The following is an 18,000-nucleotide window of genomic DNA, read 5'->3' on the forward strand; positions in this document are numbered from 1 at the left end:
CTTGTATGTTATTTGTTGCGTTTCCCTTACTGCTTTCAATATTTTTTCTTTGTATTTAATTTTTGATAGTTTGATTAATATGTGTCTCGGTGTGTTTCTCTTTGGGTTTATCCTGTATGGTACTCTCTGTGCTTCCTGGACTTGATTGACTATTTCCTTTCCCATGTTAGGGAAGTTTTCGACTATAATGTCTTCAAATATTTTCTCAGACCCTTTCTTTTTCTCTTCTTCATCTGGGACCCCTATAATTCGAATGTTGGTGCATTTAATGTTGTCCCAGAGGTCTCTGAGACTTTCCTCAATTCTTTTCATTCTTTTTTCTTTATACTGCTCCCTGGCAGTTATTTCCATCATTTTATCTTCCATCTCACTTATCCGTTCTTCTGCCTCAGTTCTTCTGTTATTGATTCCTTCTAGAGTATTTTTAATTTCAGTAATTGTGTTGTTTATCACTGTTTTTTGCTCTTTAGTTCTTCTAGATCCTTGTTAAATGTTTCTTGTATTTTCTCCATTCTGTTTCCAAGATTCTGGATCATCTTTACTATAATTACTCTGAATTCTTTTTCAGAGGTTGCCTATTTCATCTTCATTTATTTGGTCTTGTAGGTTTTTACCTTGCTCCTTCGTCTGTAACAAATTTTTTTGTCATTTTATTTTATTTTATTTTATTTTTTTTGTTGGGTACTGCTGTATTCTTGTCTTACTGGTTGTTTGGCCTGAGACGTCCAGCCCTGGAGTTTGTAAGCAGCTGGATAGAGCTGGGTCTTGGTGCTGAGATGAGGACCTCTGGGAGGCCTCACTCCAATTGATATTCCCTGGGGTCTGAGGTTCTCTGTTAGTCCAGTGGTTTGGACTTGGAGCTCCCACCACAGGAGCTTGGGCCTGACCTCTGCCCTGGGAACCAAGATCCCGAAGCTTCGTGACACGGTAAATAAAAAAACAAAAAAAAAAGAAGAAAGATCAAAAAAAAGGAGCAGTACAATATCAAAGCATAAAAAACAAAATAAAATTAGAAAGGTAAAAAATATGTATTAGGAAAAATAAAACTATAATTGAAACAACTGCAACAAGGTAAAATAAAACCACAACAGAAAAAAGAAAAAAAAAGGGGGTGGGGGGAACAAGCCAAAAGGAGAGATCACTAACGAAGTATAAAGAATAAAATAAAGTTAGTAAAATAAAAGATTTATTAGGAAAAATAAAAATATAAAAGAATCAACAACAGTGAATCAACAAGGTAAAACAGAACCCCAATCTAAAAGAGAAAAAAAAAAAAACCTTGGCTATGGGGGCGGAGTGTAGGCACAGGGGTGGAACGTAAGCAGGGGTGGGGTTTTGGGTGGGGCGGACCTAGGTGGGTGGGGGGTGATGTTTGAGCATGGGCCCGCCCTTGTTTTTTAATTAACAGGTACGCAGAGGCATCCACTCTGGGAGCCGGAGGCAGAGGACGGAGCAGGGGGCCAGAGGGGTTTCTCGTGTAACCGGTCTGGGAACCTCTCCCGCGGCCCCACCCACGGGAAACTGGTTCTGCTGACATCTACTCCTGGGAAGGGAAGTGAGCGAGGCCCGCCCTCTGGGTGCGCCTTCAGTGAAAGGTGGGAGTGGGGGCAGGGAGGGGGAATGCTCCTACCGACTCTGACCTTGGCCACCCCAGTCCGCACCCCGGTGGCCCAAATGCTCACACGCGGGTTGGATCCGGGGACCCAGCCCGGGGCAAGCGGGCAGCCCCACTCACACCCAGACGGCAGCTGAGGGCCCAAACAGCCATCAGGGACCCTAGGGGGAGGCAGTGGGTGGGAGCACAGTCCCACCTGGAGAAAATCTTCAACTGTACTGGTTTTTTGTCCTCTTCCACCCAAATGACCCCCACGCCCCTGAGTCATCCCACCAGACCTAACAGGCTGGGAAGGTGAGATGGGAGAGAGGGAAGGGACAGTGGCCAGACCCTAGTGATTTTGAAAGTTTTTGGTTAGATTTATTCTGTATTTTTTTCTAAGAGAATTATTGAGATAAAATTCACTTACCATATAATTCACCCACTTAAGGCATACCATTCAGTGGTTTTTAGTGTATATTCACAGTTGTGTAACCATCAACCACAATGAATTTTAGAACATTGTCGTCATCTTCAACCCCCCAAAAGAAACCCCATTGAAACCCCTTTAGCCATCATTCTTCAATCCTCCACCACCCAGTCCTAGGCAACTGCTAATCTGCTCCTTATTTCTATTCTGGACATTTCCTATAAATGGGATCATACAGTATTTCAATACTTTGGGCTGCTATAACAAAACACCGCAGACTGGGTAGCTTATAAACAACAGAAATGTGCTTCTTACACTTCTGGAGGCTGGAAGTCCAAGATCAGGGTGCCAGCAAGGTCAGATGAGGGCCCTCTTCCTGGTGGGACTACTTACGGTCTCCTCACATGGTGGAAGAGGCAAGGAGCTTTCCCTGGTCTCTTATAAGGGCGCTAATCCCATTTGTGAGTGGTCTGCCCTCATGACTTAATCACCTCCCAAAGGCCCCACCTCAATGCCATCACATTGGGCATCAGGATTTCAACAAACGAATCTTGGAGGACACAAACATAGCATATAGACCGTGGTCTTTTATGACTAGCTACTTTTTTTTTTTTTAATTTTATTTATTTATTTATTTATTTATGGCTGTGTTGGGTCTTCGTTTATGTGCGAGGGCTTTCTCTAGCTGCGGCAAGTGGGGGCCACTCTTCATCGCGGTGCGCGGGCCTCTCACTATCGCGATGACTAGCTACTTTTGCTTAGCAAAATGTTTTCAAGGTTCATCCATGTTGTAGCATGTATCAGTACTTCATACCTTTTAATGGCTGAAAAATATTCAGTTGGATAAACATTTTGTTACTCATTCATCAGCTGATGAACATTTGAATTGTTTCAAACTTTTGGCTCTTATGAGTAGCAATACTGTTATATACACTTGTATACAGGTTTCTATATGGACATATGTTTTCTTTCTCTTGGGTAAATACCTAGGAATGGAATTGCTAGGTTAAATGTTAACTCTATATTTAACTTCTTGAGGAACTGCCAAACTGGGTTTTAAAGTGGCTGCACCATGGGAATTCCCTGGCAGTCCGGTGGTTAGGACTCCACTCTTCCACTGCCGGGGCCCAGGTTGGGGAACTAAGATCCCAAAAGCCACATGGTGCAGCCAGAAAATAAAATTTTTAAAATAAAAAATAATTAAAAAAAATAAATAAAGTGGCCGCACCATTTTAGATTTTCACCAATGGGGTATGGGCAGTTTCTCCACATCCTTACCAACATTTCTTATTATCTGGCTTTATTATTATAGCCATCTTAGTGGGTGTGCCTAGTGCTTTACATTTTTTTGTTTTGATATATAATTCACATAACATAAAAGTCACCATTTTAAAGTATACAATTCATTGTTTTTCAATATATTCACTATGTTATACAGGCATCATCACTAATTCCAGAGCGTTCTGTCACTCCAGGAAGAAGCCCTGTACAATTTAGCAGTCACTCCCAACCTCCTGGCCTCTGGCAATCACTAATCTACTTTCTGTCTCTATGGATTTGCCAATTCTGGACATTTCATATAAAAGGAATTATATATAATATGTGATCTTTGGTGACTGGCTTCTTTCACTTAGTGTAATGTTTTCAAGAGTCATCCATGTTGTAGCATGTATCAGTACTTGACTGGCTTCTTTCACTTAGTGTAATGTTTTCAAGAGTCATCCATGTTGTAGCATGTATCAGTACTTCATTCCTTTTTATTGCTGAATAATACCCTGTTGTATGGGCCTCCTGCTTTTAAAGCAATTGATGTCTTTACCTTTCCTTCCCCTTCCTGGCCCAAACAGGTATGCAGTGGCCTGGGGATACCTGACACTTTCTAGTGTTATAGCAAATCTATTATTATGCTGAGCTAAATTTGAATTATTTAGTGAAGGCTTAATAATGAATTTTGACTTATTTTATTTTAACTTATGTAACAGATGTGATCCATTGTGTAGGTAACTTTGCAAAGCTAAGAATACAATTTTACTTTACAGAAAGGTTTTTTTTTTTAAAGAGGAAAGGGAAGTAATTTACACTGTTGCTTAAGAAATCTGTTGTTCTTTTTCATCTGCACCATACCTTTTACAGTTATTGATGCTTTTTGAAGGCAAGAGCATTTTATTTGTAGAAAAACTGAGGCTAAATTTGAAGACGTTCATTTTATAGGGTGTGGAATATACAATTAATGAAGATAACAGCAGGTGACTAAGCTGAATTATCTATATTTACAAGGTGATCATTAGTCATATAAAAGAAGGAAGGAAAGAAAAGGATTTATTTTAAACTAATATAATTTCAGTTAGAATAAACAATGAAATTCAGAAGGCTCAAGTTTTATACTCATGTGTCAAATAATCTAGCTAGTTTTCTTGTTGATTAATTAAGGTAAAATTTTTCTTCCTATCAGCTCATATTTAATTGATGTTTATGTGACATTATGAAGATATTTTAAGATTTACAGCACATGTGGCACCTTTATATCACCAGGGGCCTCCAAGTTCATGCCAGCAGGGAGCAAGCACGGGAGCATCCTGCAGCAGGAATTCCAGCTGGTTCTTATTATTCACGGCAGGTATATATGTTCTATAAGGTCACCACGGACATTGAACAAGTCAATATTGAACCATCGCTTCTAGAAGAAATACAGACTTAGGTTCCTGTGAGCCTCTGGTTACAACATTTTCATCAACAGATCAATGTATAACCTCGTTTTATGTGTGTTATTGTATAAAAATAACTCATTTAATATATACTGTTAATTCATTAACATTGAACTCACAAAAAACAACACTGTAACTTACGCCTTAATGAAGTGTGTATAACATATATCTTCTCTGAAAGGCACATCACAGCCTTCTTGCACTTAGGAGCACTAGATGGCACTTCAGCACTGCTTGGGGGGCATTTAAAATAGCAAAATCACCAACAAGAAGCACAAAAATGTGAAAAATGTGGCACTAAATAAACTGTGAAAAGGACACTCGTTTACTATATAAGACCTCAAAGTAGAAGGCAGAGCTTAGCCTTGCTGGACCTCAGCTGGGAATGTGCAGCCAGTGGCTCAGCTTTTTCACCACTCTATGCACGCACATATCCACCTGCGATCCAGAAAGTGCTGTATTGATTTGGGGGTTACAAATATATATCAGCAAGTAGGTGAATTTGTAAATATGGAATCTGTGATTAATGAGAATTGACTGTAAATGCTTCCTGCACTAAGTTATATTAGTCACTTCCATTCATATTTCATTGATCAAAGCAAGTCATCAGGCCTTAACTGACTTCAAGAGGGTGTGAAAGCGCAATCACACCGTGTCGTCAAAGAAGATTTCAAATATTTGAGAGAAGTACTAATGCCAATTGCTGATGATATCGTTTGGTCATTCATTGATTATTCCATACTTGTGGCAGATTTTATTTCCCAAAGATAGTTGCAGCATTATCTCCCATACCACATGCTGTTCTTATTATGTGACTTTGACGCACCTCCCATTGAGAGAATGAGGTCTCTGCTCCCTTTCCTTGAAACTGGGCAGACTGTGTGACTTCTGAGGCTAGGTCATTAAAGACCTCCACGAAGTGCTAAGGACACCTACTCTTAGAAATACAACAACCATGCTGAAGGGAAGCCCAAGCAGCTCCACAGAGAGCTATGTATAGGTTCCTAGCTGATGTCCTGACTGACAGGTGGCATCAACCACCACACGTGTGAGTGACCAAGGGTTCAGATGGCTCCAACTCCCGGTCCTCCAGACAACCTCCATTCTTCCAAGCTGAGGCCTCAGAGGTCATGGAGCAGACACAAGCAGTATCCACAGGGTCTGTGAGCGTAATAAAATGGTTATTTTTATGCCACTCTGTTTGAGGTGACTTTTTTTCAGGAATAATAACTGGAAGAGTTATTATATGTATCATCTATGTATAGTGCTGTAGTAGGTGTTGGTGGGTTTTAGAAGTGTATAAAATTTGGTCCTAGTCTCCACATATTTTACATTCAGGTCATTGTTTAAACTGAGGCCATTCTTGTACCCACCATGTCATTAAATAGTTGGTCTTTTTATAGTTACCACGATCTCAAATATGATAACTGTAAAATGGGTAGCAGTTTGGTATTCTAACAGAAAATGTAATCTTTTCTTTTGCTTGGCTTCTCCTTTAGCTTTGGTGAGAATTTTAATACTCATCCATTATTTAGACACAAAACAACCCACGAAGCTCCATTTACACTAATAAGCACTTTGCTCAGTGCCTGACACATAATTGCTTGATAAATGTTGAATGAATGCCAGTCCGAATTTATCAGACACAGACCGTGATCGAGTGTCTTTAGAAGCACTTGTGAACCACCTTTCTCATGGGCCACAGAAAATGAAGAGACATTTATTGAATGTGGGGTTGAGGATAAGAAAGCTAAGGTCTAAAGCTGGGAATGTCTTTAAAAATTAAAACATCAATTCTAATCAGTATGAGGCTGATATAACTTCTGAGACTGTGGTGAGTGTTTGTAAAAACAGAGAGGGATATCCACACTGACTTAAAAAGTTCATGCTTTGAAGTAAAAGTAGACAACCAAATACACCACAACTAGGTAGCCTATCTTCTCAAAAAGCTCTTAAAAGAAATTAATATAAATTCATATTTAAATATATTATATACATATTTTTGTTTTAGTTTGGTTTTTATTATTTATTTAATGTTTAGAAACACGGGGATTTTTCCAGGTTCATATTTATTGTACAAATGGAATATCATTTGATGAGTTGACATTAGCTTCTCTAGGCCTGAGAACTTAATGGATGCAGTAGAGACAGGTTGGACTCCATTAATGTTGCTTTCACATCTGGAACTCTTTTGGACCTGCACTTGAAATACAGGATAACCAAAGCAAAGCCGGCATATGTGGTCTGTACATGGTTCATTCTACTTGTGAGAGTGTAAGTGTTGACATTTTTTTTTTGATACCAGTGAACTGGAATTGGGTATCAGTTTCTGGGCCTACAATGGCTTCAATCCTGCCATAGTCACGAATTCTATAGCTTGCGTCCTTCAACATATAAAGCCATCCCTCCACCAGATCAGAAGATGGTGCCTCCTTCAAGGTTTAAGAGTCTGGCTTTCCATCCCAACTCTCCTACTTCCTGGTGTGTGACCTTGGGCATGTGGTTCAGCCTTATTGAATCTGTTTCTTCATTTGTACAAATGGATGGTATTCACCTCATATGATTTTTGAGGATTCCAAGAGATAATGCCTGTTTATCTCTTAGCCCAGTGTTTTGCATGTTGTATTCTGATAAATAGTAGTTATTAGTATGGTCTTTTGTGAGTAAAAACTCTGGACCTGTTCATTAAGAACTGAAATTGGTTCTTTGAACTCACCTGATCGCTTACTTATTGAACACACATATTGCATTCTTATACATTCTGCCTATAGGAGAAAACTTATTGAGATCACTTACTTTTTTATTTTTATGATGACATTAACAAAATGAGGAGAGAGGGAGGGAAAGTGTGGCTAGAACCATGGGTTTGTGTAAGGAGGAGAGAGAGAACACAGGTATTTCCTCTGAAAAAATTCAGATTTCTCTTGTTTCCTTGCCTGAAGCTGGCTTGCTTTGAACTGGGATAGCCTCCCTCCCAGGGCTGCATTATAACTGTGACAGGCCCAAGGTACTTTTGCCTTGGTGGGTCCCTTCCTCTGTAGAAAAATACAAAAATTATATTTTATGACTCTGCTGGTATAAAGATGAATATAATCTTTGACCCCCAAAGTTAACTTTTTAAATTCTGATTGTAAAAGAAATTAAAACATTTTTATGGGCCCCTAAAAATAATGTGAGCTCTAAGCACGGTGCCTGGTGAGGCTAATGGACAGACGGGCCCTGATGTCTTAGTTTCCCTACAAGAGATTAAGAACACATGACGTATTATACGGGATGATGAATACAGAAAGGCACTAGTACTTACTCTGCCTTTTTGGCAGAGTGTGTTTTAACATTGTATCCTTCTAACAACCCTCTGAGACAGGTCTTATGAATGTGATAAAGGAGTAACTAATGAATAATTTAGAACCAAGAAGATTCAGTGTTTGAAGTGAGAAAATTTAACTTTGGCCTCACCTTGTTCCGAATCCAGATGGAGAAGATGAATGCTAATGTTGGCCCTTCAAAACATCCAACTATGTGTACTGTCTGAAAACGCTGGGGAATTGGAGAAGGAGAAGGTAAGTTTTAACTCTATATTGGGAGTCCTGCACTGCACTAAGAATACGTTGGGGCTTAAGAGTTTGTTGATGCTTATGATACCTTATTCTAACATCAGAAGATGGTGATCTCAGTTCCTTTACCAGGGGCTGATTTGGTCTTTGGGACCACATGGTTTCTGAGGAGCAGTTGTGTGTAATTCTCATCTTTCCTCTTCTATAGGTAAGGCTCTCCCCCCCAACCCCCCACCAGCTTCTTTCAAGATTTTTTCTTTATTATTTTTGATTTTCTGCAGTTTGAATATGATGTGCCTAGGTGTAGTTTTTGTTCGTTTTGTTTTGTTTTGTTTTTGGCATTATTCCTGCTTGCTATTCTCTGAGTTTCCTGGATCTGTGGTTTGACATTAATGTAGGGAAATTTGCCACCATTGTTGCTTCAGATATTTCTCCTGTTCTTTTCTCTTTCTCTTCTCTTTCTGGGATTCCCATTACTCGTATGTAACACCTTTTGTAGTTGTCTCACAGTTCTTGGATATTCTGCTTTGATTTTTTTTTTTTTCAGTTTTTTTTTCTCTTTGCTTTTCCATTTTGGAAGTGTCTATTAACATTTCCTTAAGCTCAGAGATTCTTTCCTCAGCTATGTCCAGTCTACTGATAAGCCCATCAAAGGCATTCTTCATTTCTGTTACAGTGTTTTTGGTTTCTAGCATTTTTTTTGGTTCTTTCTTAGAATTTCCATCTCTCTCAATGCAGACATTGCCCATCTGTTCTTGCATGTTGTCTATTTTTTTTTCCATTAGAGCCCTTTGCATATTAATGGTATTTATTTTACATTCCTGGTCTGATAATTCCAACAACATTCCTGCCATCTCTGAATCTGTTTCTGATGCTTGCTCTGTCTCTTCAAACTGTGTTTTTTGCTTTTTAGTATGACTTACAATTTTTTCTTGAAAGGTAAACTCAACGTACTAGGTGAAAGGGACTGCAGTACATAGGCCTTTAATAATGTGGTGGCTGGTGGTTAGGTGTGGGGCAAGGGAAAACGTTTTATAGTTTTAAGATTAGGTCTCAGTTTTGTAGTGAGCCTATGCCGCTGGGCTGTGAACGTCACAAGTGCTTCTCTGTTGCTTCTTCTTTTCCCCTATTAATTGGAACAAGATAACTAGCAGGGCTGGAGTTGGGTATTTCCCTTCCGCAGAGTAAGACTAGAACCAGCTGGGGCTGGGAATTTCCCTCCCCCCAGGTGAGTTAGGCTCTGATAAAACCCCAGCAGGTTAGGACCTGGTGAAGTAGTTTCTCCTGAGGGCAGACCTTGTTAAGAAGATCAGCACGTTCTGGCGTATTTCAAAATGGTTCCTCTTCTGCTTCTGTTGGAAGCACGAGAAGGTTTTCTTCCCAGAGCTCCACTGTGAGAATCTGGTAAGGCTCCTAGAGGCGAGACTCACTGAGTTTGGGCCCCTCTGGAGTTTTTAATTCTCAGATTTGTGTACTCTGAGCGTCCAGCAATCCTTCAATTACAGTTCAGCTTTCCCCACCCTGGCGCTGGTTCCTGAGAGGGTTTCTGCTTGCGGATTTCTGCTCGGGTAAGCTGTGATTCTTTGTATCTGCCTGTCTGCCTCTCTAATTTGGGGGCCAGCGGTTTGTGACCTCAGTTCTCTGAGGGATTTAAGATGAGTTGTTGATTTTTCAGTTTGTTCAGCTTTTTCTTGTTGTTAGGATGGAGGAATGACTTTCAAGCTCTTTTCATGCCGGACCGGAAACTGGACTCCTTTTCCTTTGTATAAAATGTTGCCTGAGTGATATTTTCTAACCCCGTGTAGAACTTAGTGAAAATGTTCACATTCTGGTCACCGTTCCTCGTATACTCCCTCCCATTCTTAATCTTTTCTGGCTACAATGATTGCTTCCCCAAATACTTTTTAGCTGTTAAAGATCTAGTTCTTTCATCCCTGGATTTTTTAAAAATTCCGCTCTCTGTCTCGGAGTGCTAACAGCTAGTACTACCCATGTGTGCCAGTTGTGTCAACATTTTAACAAGGATGCACTGTTGACACTGTTGTTTCTAATAGTCTGCTGGCAAATCCTGCTTTGTGAATTGAATTGGTGGCAAATGCTCATTAGGCTGATGGCTTCAGGAAGGGGTTTACAGAGAATGCTGGGTTATAAATGATGGTTCAAAGCTAGATTTACAGAACTAGTTTTCTCTAAACCTGTTACCGTACATCTGTCCACATTGAAGCTCACCTGTAGTTTGTACCCACCCACATTACCTAGAGAAAGGACTTTCAGCCTTGCCTTCGTATTAGAATCACTGGCTCTATTTCAGTTTAATTGGTCTAGATGGGTCTTGGTATCAGTATTTCTAGCAGTTCCTCGAGTAATTCTACCATGGAACTAGGGTTGAAGTCCACTGGTGTGCAGCAGGTTTCGGCAGACTTCTTCGCTAAGGGAACGGATAGTAAATATTTTAGGCTTTGAAGGTCATATGGTCTCTGTTGTAACTACCCAACTCTTGATGTAGCAGCCATAGGCAAGTGGGCGTGGCTGGGTTCCAATAACTTTATTTCTAGCCACCAAAATTCTAATTCATATAGTTTTCATGTGTCATGAAATATTTTTCTTTTGATTTTTTTTTAACTATTAAAAACTGTAAAAATCAGTCTTGTCTCACAGGATGTACAATTAACAGGTTGCAAGTGGGATTTGGCCTAGGGGCTGTAGTTTGGCAATAGTTTAGCTGTAGTTTATTTTCTTCAATTCTTCAGTTTGGTTCCATAAGAGAAAATGTTTCCTTAGCTACATCATTGACAACATCTTCAATGAGTCCTAACATTGACTACTTATTTCAAGTAAGTCTATCAGAACATTTTTAAACACGGCAATGCATTTCCTTATTAGCCTTTGAAATTGTGGCAATTGGGATGCTTTTGTCTACAAGTAACAAGCATGGCTTAAATGGCTTTAAGCAGTAGGAAAGGTATTCTCTCATTAAAATATAGACAGTTGCAGGGTTATTCAGCTGCTTGACAATCATCAACCCAGGTGTTTTCCATCTTTCTACTCTACTATCCTCAATACTAGTCCTGGCTGATGTCTTGCCTTATGGTTGCAGGATGGCTGTTGCAGCTCTAAGCATCATATGCAGATACATAACATCCAGCAAAGAGGAAAAGTATCTCCTTCCATGCATTTATTTTTAATATGAGGCAATCTTTTTTAGACCAAGCCTCTCCTCCTGTGTAGATCTCTCCTTCATTCCCAAAGACCAAATCAGCCACCGGTGAAGGAATTGAGATCACCATAATTAATTATCATGATGCATCCCCTGTCATGGGGCGGGATCTGGTCTGCCTCTCACAGGTGGTTCCAGGATCCCAGAACCAAATCAGGGCTCTGTTAGCAAGGGAAGAGGAAGAAATGGCAGTTGGGAAAGACTCAACAGAGTCTCACAAGAGAACTAGATTCTTAGGATTAAAAAAAGAAGGCTGTCTGCTGAGCTTCTCATTTCCATTTGTTTATTTACTTTCCTTAAAGATCATTAGAGAATTGTTCAGTACAATTTTCCTGAAAGAAATATTATTGATTTTTCACTCAAATAGATTATATTTTGCTTCAGCCCTCAAAGAAATTACTTTATTTCTTTCAGATTACATTTGAAAAGTAACGCATCCTACTTTATTTTTCTAAAACTGTACCACGTTGCATATCTAGCATAAGCTTTAAAGAGTCATTTTTTGTTCATTTTGAACCATCAAAAGGTTGTTTAGTTTTGCAGTTTATACTGTGAAAACACTAAAAATATTTTTCCCCCCGAAATTACAGCAATGAGTACGAGTTTAAGAACCATGTGTGGTTCTTATCCTGATACCCACCCCCATGGGTATCCTGATACAGCCCCCAAGTGGTACATGACCCACTTCTACCTCCCCATTTGAAAATCATGGAGGGAGATTTGTATCCCATTCCAAACTCAGAGCTATGTCCATCCTGTTGTGAGCCCTGACCCCCAGTCAGGAGCGGGGACTGAAATTCCACATTTGCAATTTCTTGGGAGACCAGCTGGCACCGTGGAAGCTGCTCTGGCCCAAGATGGAGAGGCCAGGCTTCTGGTCCCAGCTCTGCCTCTTAGGTGGTATTTAACACTGGACAAGTTACTTAACCTCTCTGAGCTCTAGTTTTGACATCGGCAAAGCAAGAGTTTGAACTATGTGACGTATAAGATTCCTGTTAGAGCTTATCTGTGTTTCTCTTTACCATGTGATCCAAGATTTCGACTTTTCCCTTCCAATATTAAACTGATTTCTATTCTTGTTCCTGCTGCTTGGTGAAAGCACACACTGTCACTGTGTCCCCCAAGATCATGTGTCAGAGCAGCTACCCTTTGTTCTGCCACAGCACAGTCAGACAACCCACAATATTCTAGTGTGAGACATTCACATGTAACTAAGCCAAATCCTCTCATTCTAGGAAGCAAATCAGAAGGTAAGCAAGAGCAACGCTACAAAGGAGAGAATTTTGGAGAGCTTTATTTTTTTTTAAACTAAAATGTTTGCAAATGTCTGTTCTTTATTATTAATATTGTGACATTTCACCATTATTTACTACTACAGCTCTAGAGGTGTTTCTCTCACCTTCTAGAACTCTCCATGCATCTTCACACAGAAGGGAAATGATGAGGCCCTGAAAAACTTGTGTAGGAAGAAACGTTTTATTTTGGTGGCAAGAGCAGTTATCTTTGGCTTATCAACATTTTTCTGTTTTTCTTTCTTTTCAGAGCTATTTCCTATGTTCACTAGTAATTCTTTTTCTTCCTCAACTCGCATAGAACTTTCTTGTTTTTCTCAGGGCCGTTATATGTTATAAAAGAGCCCGGTCATCTTTAGAACAACCTGGGGAGATTTTTCCCTAAGGAACTTGAAAATGCGTTAACAAGATTGACGTTTGTCAAGCTCCCCCCATCCCCATTCATCCAGGTGTCGGCCAGTGAATTGCAGCTTCTTAGGTCCAGAGGCCCTTGTCCCCCTGATCAGGCGGGCTCAGTAAAGGGTGGAGAGCTGTGTTTTAATGGTTACAAGAGCAGTTTATAGCGGCACGTCCAGTCCAGGTGAACCCGCTTTATACTGAAGGCCCGCATCCAGAGCCTCTCCTCCAGGGGCGTTCCTGGTGGCCTCTTCATAGGAGGGTGGTGAACACAAGAGAAGGGCTACCTCCCCGGGCAGTGGGGAGTAAGGGAAGGTCTGCTCGCTGCTCCAGGGTAAGCCCGGCAGGAAGTCGGTCACCTCTCCTGCAGGCGGGTGCTCTGGAAGGTCGAGGCCGGAAATCTGCCCCTGGGGCCGAGAGGCCTGGCAGTGTTGATACAGGAAAAGCAGCAGAAAGGCCAGGAAGAGCAAGATGGTGGCTGGAAGAAGGATGCATAGGAAGGGCTCCACATCTTCCTTGGTGGAACTTATCTTCCGGGTGCCCTGGAGTTAGGGAACGGAATTGAGTTAGAAGATGGGGAAAGAAGACCCCTGCATTTCTTAGGCTGATCTTTGTCTTCATCTTGTGTTCTCCTTATCATTTACTCACTCTAAAAAATCACTCTAATCATTCACTTATGCCAATGAGCTTGAGCCTGCATGAAGTAAAGTGCACTTCCGTGATAAAGTATGAATTCAGAATGTCAAAAGTACACAAGGGTACCCTACAATATTTCCACTGAAGTAAAAATATTAGGATAAATTTTAGTTGGCAGGTCCATCACTCATTCTTTGAATGAGAACTCTTACTATTTATGTACTTATTTTGTTTAGAATTAGACCAATAATGTTTTATTGCCACAGAAGGATTATATGGAACTGACTTCTTTAACTCTAGAGTAAAATCTGACATTGTTATGTGCTCATATCTCATATAATCAACATTTGAAATCCCATTGGATAGCTGATGCTTGTGATGATTGAGATTTTGAAATTTCCTCAATATGTTTTTGCAATATTTGTAAGATAAATATGGAAACTTGGAATTCTCTCAAGAAAATAATTGCAGATAAATTTATTTATTTATTTATTTTATTTTTGGCTGTGTTGGGTCTTTGTTGCTGTGCGTGGCTCTTCTCTGGTTGCGGTGAGTGGGGGGCTACTCTTCGTTGCAGTGCACGGGCTTCTCATTGTGGTGGCTTCTCTTGTTGTGGAGCATGGGCTCTAGGTGCACGGGCTTCAGTAGTTGTGGCTCGCGGGCTCTAGAGCACAGCCTCAGTAGTTGTGGCACAAAGGCCGAGTTGCTCCGCGGCATGTGGGATCTTCCCGGGCCAGGGCTCGAACCCGTGTCCCCTGCACTGGCAGGGGGATTCTTAACCACTGCGCCACCAGGGAAGCCCAAGAATTGCAGATAAATTCATTCTTAAGCAACCTAAAAGGTATTGATTTTATTGTATCAGCTCACAAGAATAATGATGGTTCTTGATGGAGTAAATAATAGGCATGAAATGATACTCCAACAGCAAGGTAGAAAAGCCATATGAAAAATTAAGTCCTGTTCCAAATTGCACAGACATCGCTTTACACAAAGCTACTAAGAAATAATGAAGTATTTAAAAGCTGCTCTGTTCATTCACAACACATGTGAATGTTAGTATACACTACTGCAGAGGAAAAGAAAACAGTGTAAAGCCTTATAATTGTATTTAAAGAAACAACATATTAAGATCTTTACTGATTTAAAATAAAACTTATAAAACTATGAAAGCTGAGGGTTTTGCCTTGATTTTGGTGGAAAGAACAAATGTTTTGCTGGTCTTGACCTCTTAAGAGACTGACTTAGCTAGTGTTGTTCGTATAATCTTTTCTAATTCCTAAAGAATTTACAACTATGTTGTTAATTCTGACTCAAAATTAGATGGTTTATTTAATATTTACACTGCTAAATATTTTGTTTTCTCTGAGATATGAGTTAAGATATTTTAACTTAAAGTGCATACAATTAAAGGTTTTCTTGGGAAGCAGAACATCGCCTTTGGGCTTTGACAGCTGTGGTCTTGAATTCCAATATGACCTTCTGATACCTGTGTGACCATGAACCATTCACTTGCCCCCTCTGTGTCTACTTTTTCTTCTCTATGAAATGAGAATAAGAACATCTTTTTTGGAGGGTTGGCATGAGAATTTAATGAAGCAATGAACTATGAATTCTTTCTGTTTTCTCACACATAATCTAGTTTATCAGAACTATTAACTTAAAATCAGTTGTGCTGTAACAACGACTTTGATTATAAAAGCTATAAGAACTCAAATTTACTACAGTTATTAAAAAATCAAGTTGGACTGAAAAAGCAATTTAACTATGTTTATTTTCTTCCACTAGATGAATCATTTAAAATGTTAAAGCTATTATCTCTTAATACTTAAGCACTCTTCAACCTTGATAAACAAGAGCCATTTTGCATAACTGATTTTTCCTTCATTCTCCTTCAGTAACGTGGATGATACTAGTTTCTAAACAGTTGTGGGCATCAAATTTTAAATACTCTATTAAACCCTCTAACTTCAGTATGCATAGAATATGAAGATACTTAATATTCTATTTAAAAATTTTTCTGTAATAGACCCTCTTGCTTACCATTATGCTATTAATGCTATTAGTTGCAAGAATTTGTGAAAAGAGAGATGCTACAATCCCCTTCTGTAATTGGTACGTCCATTGGTTATTTTGTCCAAATATTGAGTGGCACTGAAAGACTTATCTAATACCGCAGATTAGGACAATTTCTTAAGATAAAGAACTCTTCTTTCTTCCTAATTAAGAGATCACAGAGCTATGAACAAATTTATGACAGTATCCTTAATTTGTTTATTTAATGATTCATGGTATATTGGTTCAAATTGTTGTGGGTTTTGTTAATGCAGAAAGGATGTCTTTTTCTTTTTTAACATCTTTATTGGAGTATAATTGCTTTACAATGGTGTGTTAGTTTCTGCTTTATAACAAAGGGAATCAGCTATACATATATAGCTGATATATATGCTATATATATATATATACCCATATCTCTTCCCTCTTGCGTCTCCCTCCCTCCCACCCTCCCTATCCCACCCCTCTAGGTGGTCACAGAGCACCGAGCTGATCTCCCTGTGCTATGCGGCTGCTTCCCACTAGCTATCGGTTTTACATTTGGTAGTGTATATATGTATATGCCACTCTCTCACTTTGTCCCAGCTTACCCTTCCAGGATGTCTTTTTTTAGTCAAATATTCTAATTGTTTCACTACCCTCAACATGGTTTTTTAACTTTTAATATTTCTCAAGGACTTTGTTGTTCAGGGAATACTTTAAAGAAATAACCAATAGAAAGTGTAACTGCTGCAGGATATATCATATATATGTGTATAATTTATTTCTGTTAAAAGTGGTTTTAGAGACTTTAAATACCAATCTCACCACTCGATTTTCCAGAAAACAAGAAAATAGGTTTGTTTCCCCCTTTCTGGTGGGACAGTAGTATCACTCATTTCCCTGCTGATCGTAAAATTAATTCTGAGTTTTTAGGTTTCTACAAATATTTTTCCTTAATGATGCCTCAGATTGAGACTTCTTTGGGGATTTCCCAGGTAAAGCAAAACAGCTGCTGCATTTCTTAGTGAGAGGCAAAGCCTTCTTAACCCTCTGCCCTTCCTGAAGTAAGATCCTTCGCTTCTGCTAACTCTTAGAAACAGCTGGAGAGCCAAAGGGAGTCTCTCTCTCTCTCTTTTTTTTTTAATGTAGACTGAGCAAAGAACAAAGTTGTCATACCAAGGCATAAAAATTTGTTGACTTCTAGCTTTGGTGTTCCTTGATATATTGATATATCAAGTGTTCTTAGAATATATTTGTGACAAGTTTTACTTGAGTTTTTCATTGTCAAAAGATACCAACTTTCAAGGTAGTTCCTTAGACCAAGCCAGTCAGTGAATTCATATTTTTGTCACACATGTAAGACAAAATGTTGCCACTAAGTTTTCCTAAAAATGTAGGCATTGTTGGTTTTAAAGCTAACAAAGATACTTTGGGGAAGAAAAGGCATAAGTCATAGGTACAAACCTGCAGATGGGCTTCCGGAAGAGGTAGGCTCGGTTCACTGGTTAACCACTCGTATGTCCCCCTGCCAGCGTGGCCGAACTTCCAGCTGCTGCCCATCAGTTCCCGCATGTTTTCACCCGACTGATGTGCCAGTCACCCTTCCCCCTCGCTGCCCAGATTTCAACAATACTGCTGCTTCTTGGCCTGCATCCAGCTTGGATGAATTCTGCTGATGGCTGTTGGTAAATTTCTTCTGAGTGTCAACAGGGAAAAGAAACCAACCAGAGAGACCTCTCAGGACTATATTTAAATTCAGTGCCTCTGGGTTTGCTTTTCTGGCCTTTATCACGGTAAGGACTGGCATCAGATATCGGATATGGAATAGATTTCAGACAGAGGAGTTCTTCGCATTCGTGTTATTATAGTGTCGTGAATGGTCTCAGTGAATAAAGAGCTGTTTGTATTTAGATGTAAATACGACCCTCTCCCTTCCCTTACCATATCCCTCTCCAGACATATAGCTGAGCAAGAACTACCCAAGCTGAATTTCCTTTAATTATTTATGGATTCTGTGGTACAGAGAGAAGGAGTATTTGGTAGTGAAGCAAGACTCATTAGTATCATTTTTGTGAATTATTTAGATGAAAGACACTAAATGATAAAATTGTACAGAAGCCAGAGAGACAATAGCTCCGACTG

The 18,000-nt window shown here is 39.7% G+C and overlaps 1 protein-coding gene and 1 pseudogene across 1 annotated transcript; both read right to left on the bottom strand.

The window, feature by feature from the left end:
- Window positions 1–6,844: 6,844 nt before the first annotated feature.
- Window positions 6,845–7,122, bottom strand: LOC133102194 (ATP synthase membrane subunit K, mitochondrial-like; annotated as a pseudogene).
- Window positions 7,123–13,383: 6,261 nt separating this feature from the next.
- SMIM28 (small integral membrane protein 28) lies at window positions 13,384–17,430 on the bottom strand. Its single transcript, XM_061207243.1, is given in 3 exon segments — window positions 13,384–13,406; window positions 13,409–13,730; window positions 17,323–17,430. Coding segments are annotated over 3 exon segments (453 nt in total).
- Between the last annotated feature and the right edge of the window lie 570 nt (window positions 17,431–18,000).

Source organism: Eubalaena glacialis, chromosome 12 (assembly GCF_028564815.1).
Source record: "Eubalaena glacialis isolate mEubGla1 chromosome 12, mEubGla1.1.hap2.+ XY, whole genome shotgun sequence".
Taxonomy (NCBI): Eukaryota; Metazoa; Chordata; class Mammalia; order Artiodactyla; family Balaenidae; genus Eubalaena; species Eubalaena glacialis.